The following is a 13,351-nucleotide window of genomic DNA, read 5'->3' as shown; positions in this document are numbered from 1 at the left end:
CTGCCTCATCCACCCTGCTCTTGCTGTAGCCACCCTCCCCTCTGCTTCATGGTGGGAGCGGGGACACTGGTGCAAAGACCCGAGGTCCTGACCACCCTATCTCCTCTCCCCTCCACCCTGCCACTCTGTAGCTCCTCATTGATTCCCTCCAGGTTGGGGCAGGACACGGGATGGGGTCGCACCTTGTGAATCACCCCCTCTCCTATCCCCACCCCCGCTGGGGCCCAGGAAGAGAAGGCTTAGAGATTCAACTGTGGTTCTTCTGTTACCATAGCAACGGTGCGGTTGTTTTTGCGAATCCACTTTAATCATCTGTACTTTTCGCTCCAAACTGTGACCCAGGCTCTGAGCCTCAGGGTTGAGGGACAGATGGGGGTACAGTCCTCTACAATCCTGGCTACTCGGGGAAGGTCAGCGCGGGCGGGAGGGCGGGGCGCTCTCCTGTGGCCCAGACTCACAGGCCACCCCATCCCCACCTGAAACTCCGGCTGTCACTCGGTGCCAGCTGAGCCTATCGATGTCCAAGGTTCTTGAGAGGGGGCGGGCCTTATGTAAATCGTGTCGTCTTCGAGAAGCACATAGTGATACAAGAGCTGGGGAGGCGGCTCCGATGCGGACCTTACAGAGCACGGCGTCCGCCTGCTAGCCAGCCTTGTTCCAGCGGCTGCCCAGGCTCGGAGCCATCCGACGAGTCAGCGAGCAGCCTCAGGTAATGCGGGTGGGGCCTGGACCTCGGAGTAACCCCACGGGGCGGAGGCCCTGAGCCCCTCCTCCTCCGCGTTCCCCTCCCATCCTCAGATGCTCAGATCCATCTTCCTGACCCTGGGTCTATCCATAGGTGGACAGCCATCTGGAGGGCCCGCCTTGGGCAAGGGACCTCCACTTCAAGCCGGGTCCCCAGTTCGAGGAAGGCGGTACAGCTGCCTTCTTACCCCCAGCTCAGGTAAGAACAATCATTCCTCAGGCCCCAGTGCAAACACACACACACACACACACACACACACACACACACACGCACGCACACGGGGGGGGGTGTGGTGTCGCTGGTGCTGGAGGAGGCTTCAGTCACTCTATCTCCTGTTGCCTCTAGAGATGGTGGTTTGCCAGCCCCAGGGAAACCTCTACCTGGAGGTAGCCCACACCCACACCAACAGTTCACTGTCGTTTGCACCTCAGGGTCCTGTTCCCAAAGATACCTCCATAGCAAACTCATTCTCTGAGCACATTACCTCTGCCCCTGATGCTGACAGCTCACAGGGTACCCAAGGGAAGGATGAAGATCCCCCTCCCCAGTGTCCTACCCCAGGCACACTCAGCAGCTCCCCACTAGTCGCCCCCAGGCTAGACAGAGATCTCTGCCTCTTTTGTCCTGTATGGAGCATGAAGCAGGGGTGCTCCTTCCAGGAGACAACTCCCATAGCTCCAGTCTGCACACCTCGCACCTCTCCTCTCTTTGTAATCCGTTCTTCTCTGCCCTTCCTTGCGCCTAGTTGCTCGCTTTCCACTTCCTGTTGTTTGTGGAGATGGAGCTCTGCTTCCTCCCTGCTTTCTCCTTTGAGCCTGATTGTGGAAGCAGTGCAGTCTGCTGTGACCCTTCGCCTTGCTGCTGCTTGACTTCAGCCAAGTCTTTTCCCTCTCAGACTTCATGCGATGGGGGAAAGAGCGGGGCAGAGGACGATTAGATGAGGTGGTCTTGAACAGCCTTCCAACTCTGATAAACTCTGGTTCCACAGCTGATTAGAGGAAAACAAAGCATAAACCATTAGGATATTGCTCAGAGGAGACCCGAGAGGCCCCAGTCCTCCCTGTACGGACATCCTTTTTCCTCAGGCCTTCTATACATCCTGCAGGGTCATTCTCTTAGGAGTCTTTCCAGACCACCCAGGCATGAAAACTCCAAATTGGAGGTGGTCAACCCAGCTCATCTTGCAGGTGTCACTTTGGCCTCTTATTATGAAGGGGAAGAACACGACCTGGCTGTTACTGCTATTGCTGTTGCTTGGAGAAGAGCAAAGGGAGGAGAGGGAAAGAGAAAATCTCCTGACCAGGGAGCTGTTGTCACCATGGCAACTGCCTCAGCACCAGCTCCTCTGAAGCTAGGCGAGGATGTGGGATTATTGCCTCCTTCAGTCCCTCCCTACCTTCACTGCCACCTCTCCACTTAAACCTTCCAACCCTGAGCCTTCTAGAAGGAACCTCTGAGCACAGAGGGTCAGGTTTAGAGCGAGAGGTGCCTCCTCAACTGGAGGACAGTCCTCCAGAAGCCACCACTCCACAGAATATACCCCCAACTAGGCTCTGGTCTTTGTTTTGCAGCTGATGGGCTCCAGCTAGTTGACCTTGGGTGAACCTTTCCTTTTCCTGACTCTGGGTTCCATTGTCTCTGATGATAGGAGATCCCAGATAAACAATGTGACATAGTACCAAGGAAGGGAGGACATGTTGCTCTTCTCTCATAATCTAAGTGCCATTCACTGAACATGACTGCATCCTAGGCTTTGCTTTCAAGCTTCTCCAGGGTGCTCTAGTGCAGACACAGGGGGAAAGCAGGAAGACAGACAGGAACAATAGAAAAAAAGGCACCTTTCCCCCTACCCAAGATGCTCAGAAAGAGTCGAAGTTCTGTTGGAAGGGGAAAAACTTATTGTTGGGTAGAAAGACCTGGGGACTTCCCTTGTTTCAGGCAATTCAAAGGCTTCCCTTAGAATCCTGGATTATTAGATAAGTCAGGAGGTGGTATATGTGTGAGGATTCCACCCCATAGCTTCTGCCTGTGCCCAGAGGGCTGAGCCTACGCTGTTGCCTGACCACTGCCCGGCTTGGAAAGGGTTGATTGCAAGGAAGAAGGCGGCAGTGAAGAAGTGAAGGCAGCTTGCAGCTTGTCTGCCCAGAGAAGAAAGGGTTAAGGGAGAGACACTATTTAAGCACATTGATAAGGTGGGTTCTGGCTTCAAGATACCTGAGTCAGGGAGAGTGTATGGTTATGGGGAGAGCAGTGGAGGGTGACGATCAACAGGTGAGCAGTTTGAGACAAGATTCTAGATGATTCTGGAGTTTCAGAGGGTCTGGTGGTGTGTGTGTGTGTGCCTACCCTAACCTTGAGATGAGATTCTAGAAGATTCTGGCACATACTGTAACTAGGAGAGATCATGTCTTGGAACAGAGGTGCCAGAAGGAAGGCCCTTCTGAGGGGCAGGTAAGCCCTGTTGACCATGGGCTTGACTTGGCAAAGAGCTTGGCTGGTCTTCAGCACTGTGAGCTCACGGACATAGCAAATGTTCCAGGAACATTTCAAAAGGAAAAAACACAAGACCTAATGGCAAGCAGGACCTGGAGAAAGGGGAATATCAGAAAAGTCCATAGGATCTGTTTTTTTTCTCCTTATACTGCACACCCAGAGGTGGCAGAGAGAGAAGGGAGGGAGGGAAGGAGGGAGGGAGGAAGAGAGAGAGAGAGAGAGAGAGAGAGAGAGAGAGAGAAGGAGGTGGGGCAAGGAAGAAATTCGAGTTGAGGCTGAACCTGGCTGCGGCTGCACTGGCTCAAGATTGCTTGTGGGCATCCACTAGGATGGACAGGTAGTTTCTCCTATCAGAGACTGTGGGCTGCAGCTCAGGCAAAATGGTCTCTCGCAGACCACAGATTAGAGCTATTTTTCCAAGAAGGCAGGAAGGGGTAGAGAAGGTTTGTGCTGAGAAGGAACAGTCATGATGTAGAGAGGACAATCAGACAGGTGGTAAGGACTCAGCCTGGATGCTCAGCGGACTCCTCCCCTGACTGCCACTCCCGTCTAAGCCACTGCTCTCTCTCGATTTTGTCTTTCACTAAACCAAGGGGATGATATCAAATGGTGCTACCTACTTTAGCTTTCTGACAATCTAAAAGAGATGAGGGGGTGCTTTCTGGTCCTCACTGGGTCTAGGGCCATGGAGGGGCAGGGCACAGGTAAGGACCCCGAAGGCAGAAGGGTGGGAAGGTAGCACAGGAGAGAGAAGAAAGGGAGCAGAAGGTGAGGACCACACAGACACCATGACGCATAGAGACGTGCACGCTCTGACAGATTTGCAGCCTCATGCATTGACACCCTCCTACACATAGACCCAGCCCCTCATGCAGACACTCAGGCACATCCTACAAGAGCCCCGGGAGAGGTTCTGCCTCCCCCACCAGACACCTTTGCTTCCGGGGTTTCCAACTTCCTTATGCCTTGAGCTTACACAATTGTTGGGGGAGGATGCAGCTGAGATGGTCCCCCACTTCTGCCTACGGGAGGTCTAGAGGCATCCTTGAATCTGGCCCTGGTGCAGTTCTAAGTTCCTGAAGACAGCATGAGTCCCCCTCCTTGGCTTCTCCTGTGGAATTTATCTTCTGGTGATGGTAGGCTAGTAGCTAGAGAAGGATCTGCTCCTTGATCTCATGACGCAGAGGAGGATCCTGAGATCCGGAGATAGACTGTAAGGAGCTTGGGAACCATTTGCCTTGTTTTCTATGTTCATCTCACTCCTTAATCCAGTCAGCAAGGACTACAAATGCCCCCTTTCAGCACCTTTCAGTCTGTCCACATCTCTCCATTTGAACTGTATGCCAAGCCCTTTCTTGTCCAGCACATCACTCTCCACCTCAAGCCGTCTTGTACTCAAAATCTATTTTCATTATTTTCAATAATGTGTAGGCATGTGTTTGTGGGTATGTGCACAAGAGTTCAGGTGCCCTCGGAAACCAGAGGTGGCAGTTGCCCTGGATCTGGTATTACAGCCGGTTGTGAGCCACTTGACATACCCAGGGTGCTGGGAACCAAACTTAGATCGTCTGGAAGAGCAGCAAGTGCCCTTAGCGACTAAGGCATCTTTTCAGCTTGACCCTCAAATCATCTTGCACATTGCAGCCAAAAGAAATTTCCCCCCAAAAATGCCTGGATTTCCAGGACATAGATCAGGACCTGGCATATTGTGAGCATCCTATGCTGTGGGATGAATGTTGGCTTCCAAACTCTTGCTTTAAAATGTTCAGGTTGGAGGCTGGAGAGATGGCTCAGAGATTAAGAGCACTGATTGCTCTTCCAGAGGTCCTGAGTTCAATTCCCAGCAACCACATGGTGGCTCACAGCCATCTGTAATGAGATCTGGTGCCCTCTTCTGGCCAGAGAGCATACAGACAGACAGAATACTGTCTTCATAATAAATAAATAAATCTAAGGGGAAAAAAAGTCCAGGTTGGCATGGATTGAAGGCTCTTTGTCGTCTATCTCTGGAAACATTGTATGAGCTGCTGAAGGCTGGCTCACCTTAGTTTTATCCTCATACTGAGTCCAGGCCTCCAACAAATGCTCAGGGAGTGAATGGGTTAATGAAAAGCAAACTGTAATCAGGGCCATCCCTGCTCCAGGCGAGGATTTCTCCTTATACTCAGGAAGGAAGAAGAGATGCTTCCTGTGTGGGGTCCCCAGGAAGGCCTGAAGGAAGAACTTGTGAAATGGTTCCTGAGGGACACTGGAAGACTAGGAGTCTACCCAGGAGGGAGGGTGCGGAATGCAGACAGCCCTTGCTAGCAGGGAAATTAGTTGAGGCTTTAACGCTAGGGACCTAGGGAATGATGGGCAATGGGAGAGGTGGGGATGAAGATTGTACCTGAGTCACTGAGGGGGTCATTTGTCCTCAGGAAAGGCTGGAAATGTCCTTCCAGGAGGGGTCTGCTCTGGGGTGCAGGGTGTTGTGAGGGGAGAGGGGGTCCTGCTCTGGGAAGAGGGAGACCCAGTGAAAATAGGCTTCCTATGAGAAGGGGGTGAGTGAAGGCTGAGTATGTTGAAGAAGGTGGGGCTTGCTGAAGTGGGTGGCCAGGGAAAGGGGCGCGGGGGGGGGGGGGGGGGGGCTGTTGTGGAAAGAGGAATATTGACTTTAGGAAGAGGGCCCCCTTGTGGACGGGTGAAGAAAGGTCCAAGTTGGGCGAGGGTGGAGAATCACTTTGCAGAGGTGAGATTCTAGCCTGGGCCGTGTTGAGGGAGCTCTCTGTCCTGCAGGCACACCATGGGGAAGAACAACAGCAAGCTGGCCCCCGAGGTGCTGGAAGACCTGGTGCAGAACACAGAGTTCAGCGAGCAGGAGCTAAAGCAGTGGTATAAGGGGTTTCTGAAGGACTGTCCCAGCGGCATCCTCAACCTGGAGGAGTTTCAGCAACTCTACATCAAGGTGCAGGGTGGGGCGTGGCATGGCGGGGTGGGCGAGTACTGGGGACCTGAAAGCTGTCAGGAACTCAGAAGGATGGGGTAGACAGGGAGGGTGGGACCGTCGCTGCGCCCCAATAACCCGTACCCCTCCCTCAGTTCTTCCCTTACGGAGACGCCTCCAAGTTTGCACAGCATGCTTTCCGCACATTCGACAAGAACGGCGACGGCACCATAGACTTCCGGGAGTTCATCTGCGCCCTTTCTGTCACCTCCCGCGGAAGCTTCGAGCAGAAGCTCAACTGGGCCTTTGAGATGTACGACTTGGACGGCGACGGGCGCATCACGCGCCTGGAGATGCTGGAGATCATCGAGGTGCGGGGGCCAGGGTGGGCGTCTAGTGTCCTTGATCCTCAGGAGTCTCCTAGCTGCTCCCCAGCGTTCTCCCACCACAGTTCTGCAGGCCCCTTGTTCTGTGCTTAACCCCTGGGGTAGGTGATATCAGGTACCCGTATATTCCCAGATGAACAAAAGGCAGCATGTGGCAGCCATCCGTGAATCAAATCTAGGGAAGCCAAGTGGTTAGCCATTTGGTTTTTCAAGAAGTCAGTATTGAGGTCTGAAGAGACTGCTCAGCATGTAAAGGTACTTGCTACCAGGTCTAACTACCTAAGTTTGAGCCTGGGACCCCACGTGGTAGGAGAGAACCAATTCCCACACATTTGGCTTCTGACCTTAGACAGGATGCACTCTTGCTGACTCTCATCTCCCTCCCTCCCTCCCCACCCCTCTCTTTTTTTTTAAGTTTTGTCTCTTTTTAAAAAAATATTGTGTCTGCCATGTGTTTTCATAGGAGACTCCTTCTAGTAAATCAGTAAGTAAATTTGGGTCTTGCCAGGCAAAAATGGTATGAAAAAAAAAAATAAGCAAAGGAAGGGAGAGTGATGGAGGAAGATGAGAGGGTGCTGATGCTGACGTCTGCAGAGTGAACCACCCGTGTCGGTGAAGCTGTGTTTGCACGGCTCGAAGTGTATTAGGAGGCCTGAGCAGTAGTGAAGGTGTGAGTGGGGGGAGAGGGGCACGGAGAATGACAGGAAGATGGACCCACAGGGAGCCAGGAGTCCCATCAGTGGCTCTGGCTAGAGTAGAAGCTTTAAGCATATCCTGAGTGTGGGGAGCAGATGACAGAGGAGACTGGGAGCTGCAGAGGCAGGGAGACCAGTTAGGAGAAACTCAGTCAGGAGCTAGGGGAGGCTGCCTTCGTGCATGAGCTGTGGAAATGGTGGAAAGAAGCCGCCATAGGGCCCATGACAGAATTAGAATGGGCGTGTTTTGCTGAAGGAGTGAATGTGTGTGTGTAGAGGAGGGGAGAGAAGATGACAGGAGAACTAAGCATGGTGTCCCACCTCTGTCATCCCAGCACTCAGGAGGCTGAGGCCGAAGGGTGGTGAGTTCAAGACTAGACTGAGCACGTAATGAGTTCGAAACCAACATGGGCTACAGGGGAAGCATTGTCTCAACTTGAGGGTTTTTTTTGTTTTTGTTTTTGTTTTAAATCTGGCAGAATGAAGTCGATACTTGTTGAGACAGAGAATTCTAGAGGCCCAACAGGTGAGAAGTGGGTTAAAGAGTTGTTAAGACAGTGATTCGTTTAAGGTGCTCATCAGGGAGACAGTCTTTTTGTCTTTTTAATTGATTGGGTGTGTTGGAGCACGCCTTTAATCCCAGAACTCAGTAGGCAGAGGGAAATGAGCCTCTGTGAATTCAAAGCCAGCATAGTCTACATCATGAATTCAAAGCCAGCCTTGTCTACATAGCAAGCTCCAGGTCATTCAGAATTCCATAATGATTAAAGAAACGTGTGTGTGCACACGATGGGGAGGGCTGTGTTACCACAGTGTCTGTGTGAGGTCAGAGAACAACTTTGTGGGGTTAGTTCTTTCCTTCCACATTTATGTGGGTTCTGGAGACCCAACTCAGGTCATCGAGCTTGTGCTACCAGCTCCTTACCAGCCGAGCCACCTAGCCAGCCCTAAAGAGCCAGTCTTAACAAGCATGTGTCTCTTTCTAGTGCCTTCTCCTCCCCCAGTGTCCCCTCAGTCCACCCTCAGATCCCTTCATCCTCAGTCCTCCCTGCCGGTCAGGTGTTCACACCTCCGTCTCTGCTCCATCAGGCTATCTATAAGATGGTCGGCACCGTGATCATGATGCGCATGAACCAGGATGGGCTCACACCCCAGCAGCGCGTGGACAAGATCTTCAAGAAGATGGACCAGGATAAGGACGACCAGATTACACTGGAGGAGTTCAAGGAGGCAGCCAAGAGCGACCCATCCATTGTGTTGCTGTTGCAGTGTGACATGCAGAAGTAGAGACTGGTGAGGGGCGGGGTCCCTGGCCAGGACAGGCATGGCACCACCCAACCTGATATCCTCTCTGCTGGCCCATTCCCAGGGGGAGGGGCCTTCCAGCCTCACTCTCTCGGTCACCCACTCCTCTGCCCAAGCCTTTCTCTCCTCAGTCAAGTTCCATGAGGGACCACTTCATCCTGCAAAAGAGACGGTTCCTCTCAAGTAGCCTGTCCTCAGATAGTCTGTCACTAGCTCCACCTCTAGCCTTGGCCTAGGACCAACATCCTTTGGGCTTAGGGGAGTTGGCTTTTGACCCAAGAGGCGAGGTTAAGGAGGGGGCTGAGGGCAATCCTGTTGTTCCCAGGATTCGGCTCTAAATAAGCAGTGTGGTCCCCACAGGCCCCCAGTCAAAGGACCAAACTAGGTCTATCCTTTGCAGATTCCTTGAGATGTGGTCTCTGCCCTGCCCCCCTTGACTCTACCTGGCCCCTCTGGCCCCACCCTTGGGAATGTTCATTGAGTCCTTTTCTTCAGCTAATGCTTGTTGAGTCCTTGTTCAATGCCAGGCACCTGAAGGTGCTAAGAATACGGTTGTTTACAAAAACACATTCCATGCCCTCTGAAAGCTCACAGGGTAATGAGACTACTTCCAAGGGTTGAGGCCTTAGTGGGACACAGCGGAGATGAGGGTGTAAGGCAGCTGGCAAGTTGTTGGAACAAGTGTGCCCTCCAGCTGTGCCACCCAGGGCTGCAGAAAGACCAGATGAAAAGCCTGTGGGAGTTTAGCTGCCACGTGGGTAGAAATTTTAAGAAAAATAAAAATTTATGTAATATTTATTTTTTTAGGGCCCTTTCAAAGAGCTAAAATCATTTTACTAGACTACTAAGATATACTCTATATTACTTGGTTTCTTATAAAAAAACGACTTAAATGGATATAAAAATGCTAATTTTTAAGGGGGGAAGTGTTTAGGCAAAAGGGGTGGGGGCACCAGCAGACTTTGAGAACCTGCGCTCGCCCATCAGCAGACCCTGCTGCTTCTGCTACTTCCTTTTCTTGCCCCTTTTCAATTCCACAAGTGACTTTCTGTCGCACAGTTTGGGTGCTGGCGTCAGAGGTGGAGATGAGGTTTGCCTTGAGCCAGAGCAGTTCATGTCCCACATCTCAGCGGCTTGTTTCTGAGTTTGGCTGGTTTCAGGGACTGGCTTGTTCCTTCACAGCCTCAGCTAGAAGGAGCCAGAAGAAAAGGATCATCCGGCCACTGTTCGGGCTTCTGGGTGGCATGTATGGACCAAATGCCTAAAAAACATGCTGGGCGTACTTCATGAGAAAGGCTTTTTCTGACCCCTCCACCCTAGATCTGCCAGGAGAACAAATCCGTCACCTTCCAGGCTCAACAGCTGGGCTTTCTGAACTTTGGGGTCTAGGAGCTAACTATTGTGTTGCATGCTTTCCAGAGAAACCTATCTTGCTTCTTCCAGTCCTTCACGTTCATCTCGCCTGTGCTTGTGATCAGGAGTTAGCTTTGACGTGCAGTGACAGTTGACTTCCTCCTGAACTGCTGGGAAAACTGCCTCATGCTCTCAGTCAGGGTGGGAGTAGAGAAAGCCTGTGAAGCCGGGGCGTGCTGTGGTGGAGATTGCCCTGCAGGAAGGATGCTGTTTGCCTCTCTCTCTCTCCTGAGTGCTCACCTCCCTGCTGCTAGAAACTTTTGGAGATGCTGACCCATGGTCCAAAACTCTGTCAGACCTTCCTTGTGGCATTTGGAGGTAGCAAGCCACCTTCTTCCTGTCCTGCCTATCCAGGCTACGTGGTGAGGCTGAGGAATTCATAGCCTCAAATGATGCTAGCAGGTGTTTATCTGGTGATGCTTCTTGGGGCTGTTCTATAGCGCTCATGAGCTGCCTGTTAAGTACATCTTGTGCTGTTGTCAGCACCGCTCGACAGCCTGGCTCAGCTGGGACCTGAATTTCCTAGTGACAAGCTTTTCCTTCCCCCCGCCAAGTGTCTCACGGTGACCCGAATTCCTCGGCTTTCAGAGGCTCGTATCTACTTGCATCTCATTTTGTCCAGAGAGATGGAGGGTTTCGGGACCTTTAGCCAGGCTTGGAAGCTAAGGTTAAGGGTTGAAGGTGGGGAGGTCTCTTGTGTGAGAACAAGTAGTCAGGAGATGACACAATGCTGAGACTTGAACAAAAGGTTCTCTAAGAGACTTTTCTCTGCCCCGTTCATTTCTGTATCTGTTTGTTCAGATGTTGACTGCAGGACAAATTGACTTTTGTCTTTTGGAAACTTCCTGCCAAGAAGTTTCTGAGGCTATAGTCTTCCAAAAAAAGAGGAGGAACTTGAAGTCTCTCCATTTTCAAGCATCTTCTTTTCTGCTTCTGGGCGGCCTTGCATAAACCAATGCCATTCTTGGAGGCTGCTAACCAAATTCCAGAAGCATCTTACATTGTCTTCCCCACTCTCTTCCTCCCTGAGAGAATCGCTTTTGTTTTTCCAAGCTAGTAGGCAAGTTCTTCCCATGTGACAGATCACTCCAGACTTCAGGCTGCCTATTCATGGGCAGTACTTGTTACTGCCAAGGGTTTCAGACAGCTCAGCAGGCCCAAAACTGTCCCTGCCTTCCTGCTGACGGGAGGAGCCACAGGCAGGTTAGACCTTGCTCCCACACTCTCTTGGGTGCCTAGAGCACTGCGTGCCCAGGACACCATATGGTAGAGCACCCGTCCCTGTCTTGAGAAGAGCGATAGGTCCCCCATCTCTGCTCCAGCTTAAGAAGAAGCACTTAGCACGAAGCACAAGGTTAGCAGAGATCTAGGCGTGACTTGCACAGACATGAAAACACACAGGCAGTCAAAACGTTGATAGACCCAAGTTCTCCTTTGAGGTTCTGTATCCTCTTCCGGGATTCTGTGAATCGCGTTGGTTCCAGATTCAGCCTCCTCATACCTGCTATCCTCATTCATCCTCTCTGGCTAAGCGATGAGTCCCTTATTTCTCATCTCGAAGACTCATCCGCGTAGGCTGCTTAGCTCAGGTGCCACTCCAACCCGGGCAGCTGCGTAATTACCGACTTCCTTTTAAGAAGAAGAAAACAAAAACAAGCCCGTTAGCAAAGACACTAATTCTTCTCTGCCCTGGCAATGGCGGAAGCTCAGCAGCAGAAATTCATTTCACATGGGAGGTCGTGGGAGCAAGGAAAGAGAGGAAAGAGAGCCAGTCCTCCCAGGCAGGGCAGGAGTAAGCTAACACTGTTGATATTTTTACACAAAAGCTTAGGCAAGCAAAAGTCATCTCCTGAGGATCCACCCAGGATCTTTGAGGAAAGATCAGTGAGGATTTGTGTTGACTTTGGAAATCACCAAAGGGTTACGAATACATTTCTTACATAGCTCCTTCATTGTTCTTAGCGAAAGAAATAATTCATGTGCTCAATTTGAAAGTCTTAGAAAGACATGGACTTTTTTTTTTCTAGACTTTTCATGGTTTTCTCTTCTTAGCTTTGTCAGAGTGTGGGGTCAGGGCAGGGCCTCCCAGGATGCGTGAGTCTCTCTGCTTAGTGGAGGCTGACCAGGTCCAGGGCCTTCCAGTAACAGCAGGGAGGAAGCAGACCCCCCCACCCCCGCTAACCTCCAGATGTGCTGCTTCTAGCTGCGCCCACAGCAACCATCTTCACTGACTAATCCTGTGCCGTGTGGTGTGTTTTCCCCACTGACAATGAATAAAAGGCGTGACTGTGTAATGTCTCCTCTTCTTTCCTAAACTGGCTGGGCAGGGCTAGGGTGGGGCCACGGGAAAGAGGCCCACGGAGTTCACAGAGCACCTTGGAGCCTCCTCAAGGTCAGGCTAGATCTTTAGTCTGGTGGAGAATCTAGTCATATAGCACTGCGACCCACTTCAGCTACTTCAAAGGAAAAGGGACACAGATCGCAAAGGATCCCAATGGCAGGCAATTCAGGACATGGGGACCAGGCTGGGGATGTAGCTCAGTTAGTAGACTCAGCACGCACAAAGCCATGGGTTCAATCCTTCGCACTGCTTAAAATGGATATGGTGGTACATGTCTGTAATCTCCGCATTTGAGAGGTGGGAACAAGAGGATTCAGAGCTTAATGTCATCCTAGGCTATTTTGCTGAGTTCAAGTCCAGCCTGGGATACATAAGTTCTTGTCTAAGAAGCAAAAATGAAAAGATCTGGGCTTAGAACGGGAGAGATGACTCAGTTATTGAGCACTGGCTGCTCTTCCAGAGGTCCTGGGTTTAATTCCCAGCAACCACATGGTGGCTCACAACCATCTGTAATGAGATCTGGTGCCCTCTTCTGTCTGATGTCCTCTTCTGTCATGCAAACATACATGCAAAAGATCACTCATATACATAAAATACATAAAAAACAGTTTAAACTTCCAAACTAGAACTGGCAAATGTGGCAACTGGGCCTCTCCCTTTCCAACCTTGGGATCATGGGCTTTGAGTCTCTGGGTAATGGTTACTTTGTATTTTGTTTGTTTAAAACAGGGTCTACTACTTAGTAGCTCAACCTGGCCTTACGCTCCTAATCCTCCTTTAGCCTTCTGAGCCCTGGGATTGTAGGAGTGTTCCACCATTCCTGGGAGGATGTTAATGGCAGGAGACGTTGGTAGAAGGCATCCCAAGAATCCAAACGAGTGGATAGTAACTGATGGCTAAGAGCCAGATGATGGCTGTCTGCTGCCTTTGTGTGAATGGAGAAGAGACACTCTTCTGAGTGGAAGGAAGTGTGTAACTGAGCAGCGAACAGCACCTTTGGATTCCTTAGAAACATATGGCCAGGCACAGGGATGCACGCCTTTAATCCCA

At 51.3% G+C, this 13,351-nt stretch overlaps 1 protein-coding gene across 2 annotated transcripts; it reads left to right on the top strand.

Annotated features, from left to right (window-relative positions):
• The first annotated feature begins 549 nt into the window (after positions 1-549).
• Positions 550-12,251, top strand: Hpcal4 (hippocalcin like 4). 2 transcript variants are annotated; one of them, XM_041652188.1, is made up of 5 exons: positions 550-709; positions 839-943; positions 6,014-6,182; positions 6,317-6,532; positions 8,332-12,251. In XM_041652188.1, exons 3-5 carry the CDS (start codon positions 6,021-6,023, stop codon positions 8,527-8,529), a joined length of 576 nt encoding a protein of 191 aa, XP_041508122.1. In that variant the 5' UTR covers positions 550-709; positions 839-943; positions 6,014-6,020; the 3' UTR covers positions 8,530-12,251. The 2 variants fall into 2 exon arrangements, with proteins under 2 accessions (XP_041508122.1, XP_041508123.1); XM_041652189.1 differs by lacking the exon at positions 839-943 and having other exon boundaries at positions 560-709.
• Positions 12,252-13,351: the final 1,100 nt, after the last annotated feature.

This window comes from Microtus oregoni, unplaced genomic scaffold (genome assembly GCF_018167655.1).
Source record: "Microtus oregoni isolate MIOR12 unplaced genomic scaffold, Mior012 000005F_ref0000423, whole genome shotgun sequence".
NCBI classification, from domain to species: domain Eukaryota; kingdom Metazoa; phylum Chordata; class Mammalia; order Rodentia; family Cricetidae; genus Microtus; species Microtus oregoni.
Note: the sequence above shows the minus strand (reverse complement) of the source record. Positions and strands in the feature narration are given on the sequence as shown.